Source organism: Brassica napus, chromosome A10, assembly GCF_020379485.1.
Source record: "Brassica napus cultivar Da-Ae chromosome A10, Da-Ae, whole genome shotgun sequence".
In the NCBI taxonomy this organism is placed as follows: Eukaryota; Viridiplantae; Streptophyta; class Magnoliopsida; order Brassicales; family Brassicaceae; genus Brassica; species Brassica napus.
Window position 1 is genome coordinate 342,296 of NC_063443.1, and position 12,901 is coordinate 355,196.

Genomic DNA, 12,901 nt, shown 5'->3' on the forward strand with positions numbered 1-12,901 from the left:
AGGAATTTATGAGTATCAGTCGGAAGATTAATACGTGATACTGGGGCTTCTGATTTGTTAAATCTCGTAGTGAAAACGGTTCAGCCAATTGTCATATGTCAATGGTTGGGAACCGTCTTCCTAATAATATATTTTTCAATGTTCATGTTCCTGCTCAAAGAAACCGACGAAGAAAAAAAAAGGATTAAGCGCAAGTAAATTAAATGCCATGCAAAGTTATCAACCGCTAATCACGCTTCCAAAGTTCCAAATCAGTAATTTATGCAAAACTATTATAATTAGTGATTTCAACTTTTGTTTTCTCAGAGGACCCATATTGACTCTTTCTTCAAACAAAATAAAACATATACACGTCTAAGATAACTACAAAGTTAAATGATAACCTTATCTTCCAACGTACTAATTATGGTTTAAGGTTTGAGATATAAGAATCTCTCTATCTTGTAACCATTTTAGCCAACACAAATAACTAAAACTGGAGTTTTATCAATTCTACAAAAGTCATTATCTCGTCTATTTTAATGCTAAGTTATAATACACTACTTGTAAGATTAAGGAGCGGTAGTTGATGATAATTATAGTAACCTTATCGGATAGGGTAGGACAGGATCAGCTTTGGGCATTACGCATGCAAATGAAGAACGCAGAAAAAGATGGCTTTCACGTAAATGCTAACGGCCACATGATAAAACGACCTCTTTTTTAGTAACAGCGACATCACAACCAAATATGGTCAAACTATAGGAAAATATGTTTACGTGTCGTTTTATTATTGGTGTAATTGTCTGACTATTTTCATGTTCTCACTTATTGTGGCGTCTCTCGTGAAACTGATATACGTTGCAAATCTACTTTTTGCTTACTTTGATAACTTTTTTGCCGGCCAATAGATTCCCGAATCTGTGCAAGCGAATCAAATAAGAAAGAAAAGGAAAACGTTAAAAATGTAATTTACTTTTTTTGCTTTTATCCGCAACCACCGAACCAATGGTCTCTTTTCTCGTTCAGTCAGACATGGAATACCCCGGCTTACACTACACGAACTAATTCGGCTGAGAGCATCTCTAACCCAAAATCCCATTTTAATCTAACCTATACTAAAAGGGTTATATAAGCATCAGAGAGTGTGTCCACGTAGGACAATTAAATCATCCAATCAGAGAACAGCTCTCCGCCACGTCAGATACGCATGACAAATTTTAATTTTCTCAAAATCGAATCTCGATCCCTTTCTCTTCGTCTTCTCCGTCTGCTATTTTAGATCGAAACCGTGTTCGACTGGTCTTGCAGCGACGAATCACCCGCGAGGCATAGTCTTATCTTCCGCGGTTTGATCCATGTGCTGTACGCAGGGTCGGCAAGATCCTCGCACGATGAATCGACAGAAGAAGCTATTGAGTTTGCGACTCAGCAGGGGAAAGAGAAGGAGCTGTGCAAGACTGGAGACTCCGTTGTTGCTCTACTCCGAGTTGGGAACGCTTCCCTAATCAAGATCTTGACCGTTAAGTGATGATGATTAGGAAAAATCCCGTTTTTGGCGTCTGGCGTTTGGAGGAAACGCAACTATATACGTTTTTCTTAATATGAATTTTATTCAAGATTTGTGATTAAAATCTTGAGATTGAAAACTCAAATTCTATTTCTTGATAATTACAACTGTGGTGACCCGTGTGAATCCACTTACGGTTTTTCTTTCTTCTGGATTTCTATTGGTTGTATGGAACTAATGAATCGTACACGTATCTCTACTATCATGATTTTTTTTTTTTTTGGTGAAGTTTGATGCTTTGGTTGCAGCCCTTCCGTTATCAGACTGAGGTGAAGAAACTCAGTTGAAAAGAATTGCTGAACTCCTGGTATTGATAAATAAATCATTGCATGTTCCCTTCTATGCTATTTTTCTTCAGGTGGAAAATGATGTTATTGGCCAAGAGCTCTCTAACGATTTACATCTATTCTGATCCAACTGCTGCGGAACGTTTGTATCAAAGAAAGATGTCATGTAGAAAAAGGTATGTTAAACAGTTTACTCTCTCCTTATATTCTAAACTAAAACCTCGGAATATAATTTTAGTTGTTTATCTTTGCTTTATTTCAGTCATCAGCTGGGCAAGCACAAGGTTTAACAACCACTAAACCACTCAGTTGAGACAGTAGGATCTCTTTCGTGTTGATCATACAAGGTCTGTTGCTAGGCTGAGATTTTTATATTTTTCTGTGAGAATAAATGTAGTATGAAAAAAAATTAACCAATCCCTAACACTTATAACAAACTTCACTATCTCCCTCTCTATTTGTTACCAACTCAAATCACTTTTACTATGTCATTGAAGCTTGCGATATAGAGCTAGAAGACAAAGCCATAGAAGTAGCAGAGCTGAAAACAGAGAGGTAGAGCTAGAGAGAATTACAAGGCTGAAGCATGTAGAGGCAGACATATCCCCAGCTAAAAGTTAACGATGCAAAGCGGAGGCTGATTGGTCGATTATTAAGGACATGGACAATATTCAAACGCTGGATGCAAAATTGTTTTCAGTATTTTATTTGCTAACGCCACCGTGAGTTTATTATTACCTCCATCACCTTATCTCTTAGAGTTACATAGATTTTTTTATTTCTTTCTCTAAAACAGAAGCTTATCATTCATTGTTCCTAATATTGACCACTCTCTTTTGTTTTTCTTTGTTTCAGGTATGTGCAGGTTGCAGAGTTTAAATGCCTACTCGGTGTTAAAGCTAATACCAAAGAATGAATACTATAACAAAACTCTCCAGCTTCCAAAAGAATTTGATGCTACAACCGCTTGGTGACAGTGCACCAGTGTTGGAAGGATCCTAGGTTAGTCTTAGATTCCATTATTTGTGCCTCTATTCATTGTCTTGAAAAATATGATATACTGGTTCTTCTTCTTAAGTTCTGTATCTAATTCTCTCATTGAGTATCACACTAAAGATCAGGTAAAACTTTGCTTGCTAGGTTTTTATATTCATTAGTGTCTTCTAACAATTTCCAATTTCCAACAAGACAAAAATTGATGATTGCTAGCATCTTTCTATCAGAAAGATTAATATGGTGTCCAGAACATCATTTAGATAGTAATCGTCTATACACTTAAGTCTATGTGGTTTTATTCCGAAATCAGTTGTAAGAAGATACTGTTGTGGTCGCTTCTTTTCAGAGTACTGTAGTAAAGGTTCTTCTCGACATGTGCAGGTGCTTTTTTATACAACTAAATAAATGTCTAATACCAACCCGAGGATGCTGTACATTGACAATGTTGATGATGAAACGGAAGATTCCGAGGACGATTTAGATGAGAACTTTCATGGGGATGACATGCCTGCATCCCACTGCAATGTCGACGAGTTTGACTAGAAAAAAATTATCATTATTTTTTATATCTCTGTTCAGGGGAAGAGAAAGATTTGGCTCAACAGATGCCGCCAACATATTTTTTTATCCTTCTTTTCGCTTCGGTACTTCCACAACACATAATCTATAATTGTTAGTTTGTTTTTCTCTCCTCAGGTCTCATTCATCTTCTGTCTATTTGGAAATTAAACTTACTGAAGAAGTTGCAAGGGATAAGCAAAGTTGCTTCTTCTTCAGGAAACAAGTAAGCATCACCTCCTCTCTGAGAAATGTTTCATTGTTTCTTCGACTTTGGATCAATTTTCCGGAGGTTTTAACACTTTCACTGAAATTTTTTAAGGTTAGGTTGCAAGAAACACTGACACCAAAGAAGTTGCTTATTCTAGCTCTTCAGGAAGCTGAGAGAAATGGAAATAGCATATATATTATCTGCCTTATCCGTGAGTACACTTATGGCTTCCACTCACACTTTAATTAGTGTTCCAGAATTAGTTTGGGGCTTTATGTTAACTGCTATTGGTTACAGGTGTGGAGGATTCAGAGGATGAGGACCATACTTCTCAGGTAGGTTCTTACATTACTACTTAACAATTTTTTTACCTTAGAGCTGAGATCCTTTTTTTAACAATATGAACCTTTGTGCCCACGTATGTAAAAATAAATACTGTCCAACCCCTTCTTTTGTTTAGTCATGTGTGCTCCAAAGTACAAAGTTGTGAAAAGACGTTCCCATTATCGAGGAGATACGTCATACATGTTCCATCTATCTATTATGCTTCCCTCTGGTATTAGTTGTTTTGTTTCCATGATCAGGTGGCTAAGCGTTGATGCTTTTTGATCAGGTGGCTAAGCATTGATGCTCACTGCAGGTTTCAACTGAATCACTTTGGTTTACTCCAAAAGAGAGGTATTAGCTTATAACTACTATACACTGTGCTCTTTGGTGTCTGAAGGAAAGAAATCTACTCTCAGGTATATATTTAAATATATGGTTTTCGTAGCAATTTAAAATTGGATTCATATAGTTTTAAGCACACAACAGATATGCTAATTTGAAGGTTCATCGCAATGGAACTCTATAATGTCTGAGAGGTCCTCTATAGTTCCATCGTCAGGCTTCCCAAGTTTAATCTTTCTCCAAGGTATAAGTATTTTCACTATTATATTTTTAAATTTCACTATCTTTTTATCTATGTAGTAGCATATTGAAAACCCAATGTGATAAGAATCTCTCATTCTGAGAATTCAAAAAGTTTCCATATGGCGGAAGGGATGTAACACTTCTGAAGTCATTTGAGTTCCAAGACCTATATTCATGTGGTCAGTTTTTACCGTTTCAAGTTTCAACAGTGGTCACTCCACTTTGGATCAGCTTGCATTCAGTTACATGCCAGTTAAGTTCAAGTTTCTTCGTGCAAGAGCGTGCACCCGAACATCACCTCTCAATTTAGCTATAGAGATTCTGAAATGGAGTGAGGAGAGAACAAACATATGCGTGATGTATACTCTATGTCCAGTACTTATCAAGTTCTTCTCAAATCAGTGTATTCACATTAAAAACAAGTCTAATGTAAATAGTCACCACTATCTGGAGTAGAGATTCTTACACATTGATCTTAATTGTTTGAGATTCAGTTCAGCGCATTCATTTCTTTTTTGAACTTGACCATTGAAACTCTTCGCAACTAAACCATGACTTGAACCCCTCTAACCATCGACTGTTCTCTTCTTTTTTTTTGTGACTAATCGACTGTTCTATAATGAACGCTGACATTAACATTTTAACAATCTGTGAAACAAAACAACTCATCCTTCGTAAGTAATCCTGTTGAGCAGCATGCATCATGAACTAATAAAATATATTTTTTTTGTGCAACATTAGTTATCTACTTAATTAACTTCATTTGGTAACTAAATGTCTTTTTAAAAAAAAAAATATCTCGCAAGTTATCATGTAAATACCATATGTTTTGAACCAAGTGTTGTCCAAGGTTGAGTCCTCACAAAAAGAGTACGAAATATGAGGAAACCATAAGAGAAGACAAATTAATACCACATTAAACAACAACATGTCAACGTTTTTCATTTATGTTCACAAAAAATTAAAAAAAGTTTAAAAATCACAAAAATGTATGAAGTTTAACAAAAACAATAAAAACTAAAGTTAATTAGAAGTAAGAAAAAAACTAATAATGACAGAAATTTTACGGAAATAAAAATCAATGAAGTTATATCGAATTAGAATGTGATATTAATTCAAAACAATAAATGTTTTTACTAAAAATGAAAATATGAAAATAATGGTTTTGGATCATAATTTTGGACCGAAAATATATTCTAAATTCCCCTAAACAATTAAATAGATGCATTAATCCTTAATATTGTAATCAAGCATATAAGAAAAAACATTACGTTAGAACGTATATAAACATTACAAAAGATAAAAGATAGTATCTGTAAAATTAAATAGTATTTAGTGGTAAAAGTAAAATAAATTGAGAATATCTAGATTGTGTTTTTACACTGATTTTAATCAATGAATAATATTTTAACTATAGTTAGATTGTCAAATATTATTCTGTTTATAATAAAAATATAATATATTATATAATAATAATTTTGTAGAATTTTTAGTTAATTTAACTCATACAACATTTTTTCAAAAATTGTTTTAATTTTTTGTATGAAATTGTTTTTTAAGTTAAAAAAATACCATTTAGTTTATTTAAAACAATGAATAGATAAATTAGGTATACTTATTATCAAACAAGTAATAAAAAGAGGATATAAGCTTTAGATAGAGTGTCCATGTAGGCGAACATAATCGGCCAATGAAAAACTACATTTTTGTCATGTCACCTCCTATATTTGTTTTACAAAATGATCCTTTAATTTTTTACTTAAAAAATTATAATTGAAATTATTTTTTAGTGAAAATATATTATTTACATAAATATAATTATAATTTTTATTTATATAATAGTTTGTAAATAAATATTTAGTGTAAATAATATCATAATTTTATAAAATACTAAAATAAATTGGGTTGGTTTTCAACTTTCACAAATAAAAAGTATTATTTGTAAACTTAGAAAAGAATATATCAAGAATATTCTTTTCAGGAGAGAAAATAGAAAAATACATCGGAGACAAATTCATCTCTATTATGAAATTCCTCTATTTTAGAGAAAAAATAGAAGAATACATTGGAGATGGTCTAAGGCATGGCTGACGTAAATGATCGACGTTGAGATTTCAGTTTTTATGATTCTTACTATTCTAATGTTTCAATATAATTTGAATATTCCCTTTACTTTATAATATAATGGTTTAAAAGTATTTTTTGTTTCACTATATAAATTGTTTTTATATTTCAATGTAACTTTATATTTATTAGATATTGTGTTGCCAATTAAATTATATAAACTACTGTGTAATTGATTAAATTTATATATTAAATGACAGTTTTCTAAAATAGTAACTTTTGAATATTTTTTCAAAAAAACTTTTAAATATTACAGATTTTAATTAAAACTGGAGGATATAAGCCTCAGATAGAGTATCCACGTAGGCTAAAATAATCGGCCAATGATAAACTATATTTTTGCCATGTCACTTCCTCTTTTTGTTTTTACAAAATGATCCTTTAACTTTTTACTTAAACAATTATAACCGAAAATAGTTTTTAGTGAAATATATTATTTATATAAATATAATTATATTTTTTTACATAATAGTTTGTAAAGAAATATTTAGTGTAAATAATATCATAATTTTATAAAATGCTAAAATAAATTGGGCTGGTTTTCACCTTTCACAAATAAAAAATATTATTTGTAAACTTAGAAAAGAATATATCAAAAATATTCTTTTTAGGAGAGAAAATATAAAAATATATCGGAGACAAATCCATCTCTATTATGAAATTCTTCTATTTTAGAAAAATAATAGAGGAATACATTGGAGATGGTGTAAGACATGGCCGACGTAAATGATCGACATTGAGATTTCAGCTTTTCTGATTTTTACTATTCTAATGTTTCAATATAATTTTAATATTCTCTTTGCTTTATAATATAATGGTTTAAAAGTATTTTTTGTTTTACTATATAAATTGTTTTTATATTTCAATGTAACTTTATATTTATTGGATATTGTGTGGCCAATTAAATTATGTAAATTATTATGTAATTGATCAAATTTATATATTAAATGACAGTTTTCTAAAGTAATAACTTTTAAATATTACAGATTTTAATTAAAACTGATTACATTTTGAAACAAATAGAGTAATCTATAAACTAACTTTATATAGATATGAAGACAAAATTGTAAAGTGGTCTCACCTTGAACTTTTCTTATTCTGTGCATTCCTAATTGAAATGTGATAATAAACATCTAATATTATATTACTCTGAGTATATTAGAAATGGTCGAACAGAAAACCAATTAACGATGATGTAAGGAAGACATAAAAATGTATTTCTAATTATCACAAATATAGAATCAATTGACAACAACTTAATTATGTCCAGCGTAAGACAACCGAGAAGAGTTTCCTTACATTCTAATATTATAATATCTCACTATATTAGTGGCTAAATCAGTTTTCTCTAGCATAAATACTCACTTCATTCTTGGAGTTTAAGCTTTTCTATCTGATGATATTAGTAGTTTGATCCAAAAAAAAACGATCGAACGGTACATTGTAATTGGAGAATGAAAACAAACAAAAATCAAGCGGAGACTTTTCAGGTATATGAACAAAAATTAGAAATCGCAATTCTCTGCAGTTAAAGAATAAGGCAATAAAATTGTAAAAATACAAAATAAAACAAAAAATATACAAAGAAAGAAAGATTTAGCAAAATAAAATCATAATATAATTTCCATAATTGATAGTGCTCAGTTAAACTAAAAAGTCTAAATCTACAACATACACAGTTTTATTTACATCTTTAAACCTATTATCTAATTAAAATGATTCTACAAAAAGTGCCAGCACGAAGAGTTAGAAAATATATGATAAAATATAATACATAACGTTAAAATACATTATCACTTATCACAAAAAAATCATGTTAGTAGTAATAAAAATGAAATGACAACACATTTATTAAAACCATAGAATAACACGCAACAAGGTGTTATTAAATATACAAACTAAAAATTAAATATGCTCAATGAAAACATAAATAAAAATGAGGCATCATATTTGGATATATTTAAAATTATGAAATATATTATATTCTTGATAATTTTAAAATTACTTAAAAAGAAACTACATTATTAAAAAAATAATATACAAATATAACTAAAGCAATTTTGGTAACGTCAAAATAAAAAATAAATAAAAAATATATTATGTTAATAAAATAGGTTTTAGATTTTAAAGACTTATAATTCATGTAAAATTACAAAATTCAAAATTTTTTATTACAATTAATATTTTACCATTAGATATATTAAAATAATATTCTAGATCGATATCCAATTGTCAGTTTTCAACTATTACACGTAAAAAAATATTATTACGTACGCTTTTTTTGAAAATGAGGTTTTATATTTTAAGTAAGTTATTGGAGTACTTTTTCTTTTCGTGAATTTATTCGATATGAGATTTCGATCTTTTAAAATAAGATAATTTATGTTCTATACATAAATATTTTTTTTACATAACTCTAAAATCTCGAACTTGATTCTTCATATTTTATTAGTTAATTGTATTACATATAATAGAAATACTTACTTCCAACTAAAAATATAAAAAAAAATGAAATTTAAAAATTAGTTATATATAATTTAATATAAAAATTCACATACAAATAAAAATGATAAATGTAACAAATTTAAATATATTATCCGCGCGTAGCGCGGAGAAAGAATCTAGTGAAAATAAAACTTTAAAATGAAGATTTGAAAATTAGTTATTCCAACTATAAATCCTCAAAAAATCTTTAAAAGTATTTATTTGCATTAAAGTCTTTGATATTAACAAAAGTTACTAATATTTATGACATAAATAACTATAAAAACCAAAAAAAAAAATACAAGATAATTTTGAAGTTGTAAACAATGAAACCTCAAATTGGAGGTTTCACTATTTGCAACTTCAAAATTTGAGGATTTGAAATTGGGATGAAATGATACAAAACTTTAAAATTTTAAAATTGGAAGTTGGGTTGAAGATGCTCTAAAGAAATGATTCAGTATTCACAAGTTTTAGACTGATTCAGCCAATATGTACTTGATCATCGTTTTGAATATATCATTTTTTTCTGCTTATCATGGGAGACATGCCTCGACAGTTCGAGTCCCCCATGATGAAAAAGAACAAACATTCACAGCCTCCATGCGCATCAGGAACCTTAACTTCTGTTGCGCGTAAAGTAAGGTCTTAGACATGTCCAAAAGAGTAGAGAGCTTATGTGAATCAGGATATTAAGTTTTAACGACTATTACAGTTCTGACGATGACTACTAGGAAGCTGAATAACAAGTATCAAACGTAAGAAACTCCTCGCCTGATCTGTAAAGGACCATAACAGTATATAAGCCGATGAACACAACAAACAAAAGGCATTCCTCAAACATGAGACAGTAAGTTTTGGCTTGTAATAGAACAAACAAAATTCACAATCCTTGAGCTTTGCTCCGTTCTTCAGCCATTCTCTTCTTGATCTCATGTGCCGCATTGAAAATCCCCATCGTTGGTTGGTTACACACAAAGCACTTCTTGTTCTTCGTGTGATGCTGCATATCATTAAATGAACCAAAACTCACAAACCAAACACACATAATCATCATAGCTGGCACTTAAATAAATTCATCATCATACCTTTAGAGCACAATGTTCGCAGAAGTAATGCTTGCATTTAGTGACAACTGGATCAACGAAACTCTCTCTGCAAATGAAGCAAGCAAAGGGCAACGCATCTTCGTCTTCCTCACTGTCAGCCTCATCATCATCTTCGTCTTCAACTCCCATAGCTTTGTTTCTCTTCCTAACCTTCTCTGCTTCTTCCCACTCTTTCTCTATCTGCCACCCAGGTTTGTAATCTCCACGGTCATGCAGAAACTTACACGAGTCTCCATACCCACAGTAACCAGTTTCTTTGTAATCCTTGCATATATCAGGCTGGTAATCGAACCTAGCGGATACTCTGATGTGCGCAGAAGCTCTCAACGGCCCATGTGAGCCTCCAGCCTTCTCGCTGGAGATGGTTTGCTCTCTTCTAAACCCGGCTTTGTGATCCGTATATCCATGGATTCCGGTATAAAGCTTCTCACCGGAAGCCTTGTTTTTATTCCCTTTCAAAGCTTCGTCAGCTCGCTTGAGAACTCTCTCGCGGATGGCTCGTGCGTCTTGGTTGAAGTCGGTCTCGGTCTCAAGAGTCGCGGTGGCTCTACTGTCGTTCTGAACCTGGATCTCCTTTGATGAATCGTAGTGAAAGACGACGGCCTTTTCAGGAGCCTCGCTCGTCGTCGTGGCAGAGCCCTTGGACGGTCCAGAGGAGAAAAACAGCTTGTTGTCGGGCTTAGCAACTTTCTTGAGGTTGTTCAATATAGAGGTTTCGCTTTTGGCATCTGCGTCTTCTTCATCAGCATCAACCGCAGGTCTTTTCCTTAGATTTTTAGCTTTAGATGGCTTCTTGAAGAAAGTGCAAACTGAAAAAAAAAAACAGAAGAATGATTATTAAATAAATGGGAATTTTATTTAAAGCTAACAAAGAAGAAGAAACACAGTGACACAAGTTAGATAAGTACCTTGTTGAGATTGAGAAGCTTCTTCTTGCTGACATGTTTTGGGTTCTTCTCCAGAGTCTGACATTGTGAGATCAAATTTGAAATTTGCGCCCTTTCCTGCAAATTATAATTTCAGATTAGAGTTGCTTCTTAGCTCGTACTGATCCTAACAATTCAATCGACTTACGAAACGTAAACCTAATTCTTCGATCCACTGAGAAATCACAATACCTAAATAATCAGAGCTAAGAAACCACCCTAAGCTTTACTCGATTGTACACCGATTCCATTCACAGGTATATACCGAAAGCAATCGCTAACAGATAATCCACAACGAAAAAAAAAAACACCACAGTTCCGAAGTTTCTTAATTGAAAGCTCGACGAAGATCAAGAGGAGAGAAGCGAAAGTTGGAAGAAAGAAAATGATGTAAATAATACCTTTAAGAAGCTCGGAGATCCTCGCCGGTGAAGTACGTCGGGAAGAAGAACCACGACGGCGTTCGCACTTTTCTGATCTGAAACGGTTCTATTCAGAAGAAAAGGAGAGGAGAAATAACTAATAAGGAACCCGAGCTGAGACTGGCGGTTTAGTTAAGAGGCCCAATCTTATTAATGGGCCCAATCCTTCTATCTTGTTTATACAACAACCTCGCATCTTTTAGGAACATCAAGTTTAAAAATTATTTTGTTCGTTTTCATGTTCAGACGATTTGTAATTACTTTTAAAGAAACTCTAGGAGAGTAAATATTAATTTTAAGCGACTGATCATTAGAGATTAGGCCATATCGATAACTATATTCACAAAAATTGACGAGTGTATAGATAAAAATACCTTCTTATATATTCAAGGAATTTCTCTACAAATTGGCCATTTCGTTTTGGTTATATCTGTCTGTAAGTGGATCATGGGAGGAGCCAGCTTTACGTGCTCCATTTTGCACCGTCGCCTTTGTACTCAGATTAAGATTTTGAGCGGTTGTGATTCCTCGGAGCACCCATTTTATATGGGACCCATGTGAAACGATGGTCCCGCTTCTTGTCTCTTCGTTCCACTTGTGACCTGCCATTGCCTACATTACTGGACGACAATCTCGCCTGCGCTTTCTTCACATAAAAATCTTTTTTATTTTATTTTTTCCTATAAAATAAATTATACCTCTTTTTTAATTATATTTTGCTTACCAAAACATATTTTTTTGTTTGTCTTAATTAATCACCACCTTTGATTCATTATATGCAAACATACAAAAGTATATTTAAATTATAAATATATCATCCTTGTTAATTAAAATTATACATATTTTTTTAATAAGACTAAAGACAGAGAATTTTTGAACACTAAATGTATTTTAGTCATAAAGGGCGATTTTTCAAACCAGCATTTGAAAAAAAGCTTGAAACAGTGTTGGTTAGCCATATATGCATACCTACTATAACTTGATTTATAAGAATATTCAATTAAATTGTGTTATGTAGTCATTAAACAATAAAAACACGTAAAAATATTTTACCATTTCTTGTTCAAATGTAATAGAATGGCTCATACTTATAAGTTACAAGTTCTTGAATTAAAATTAAATATTCAAAAACGGCTCCGACTAAGAGGGTGTGAAAATTTAGTGATTCCGTGTGGTAGGTATATCAAAATGGAAAGGAGTATAGTCCCCAAATGAATGAATAAGAAAAGAAAGAAATAAGACAATTCCCTCCAGGCCCATTTAATAGGTAAAAGGCCCTAAAATAGGAAAGAAATCATTCCGAAAGAAGAAGCAAAATTCAAT

General features: G+C 31.9%; 1 protein-coding gene and 1 long non-coding RNA gene across 2 annotated transcripts; one reads left to right on the forward strand and one right to left on the reverse strand.

The window, feature by feature from the left end:
• The first annotated feature begins 744 nt into the window (after nucleotides 1-744).
• On the forward strand, nucleotides 745-5,020 carry LOC106351843. Its single transcript, XR_007317290.1, has 8 exons — nucleotides 745-2,012; nucleotides 2,099-2,183; nucleotides 2,334-2,558; nucleotides 2,692-2,838; nucleotides 3,529-3,616; nucleotides 3,713-3,812; nucleotides 3,899-3,936; nucleotides 4,242-5,020. It is a non-coding gene; the product is annotated as an uncharacterized LOC106351843 (long non-coding RNA).
• Nucleotides 5,021-9,776: 4,756 nt separating this feature from the next.
• On the reverse strand, nucleotides 9,777-11,813 carry LOC106370879 (zinc finger CCCH domain-containing protein 1). The gene is made up of 4 exons (XM_013810872.3): nucleotides 11,558-11,813; nucleotides 11,139-11,234; nucleotides 10,210-11,039; nucleotides 9,777-10,124 (listed from the first exon to the last, which is right to left on the reverse strand). Exons 2-4 carry the CDS (start codon nucleotides 11,200-11,202, stop codon nucleotides 10,005-10,007), a joined length of 1,014 nt encoding a protein of 337 aa, XP_013666326.1. The 5' UTR covers nucleotides 11,203-11,234; nucleotides 11,558-11,813; the 3' UTR covers nucleotides 9,777-10,004.
• Between the last annotated feature and the right edge of the window lie 1,088 nt (nucleotides 11,814-12,901).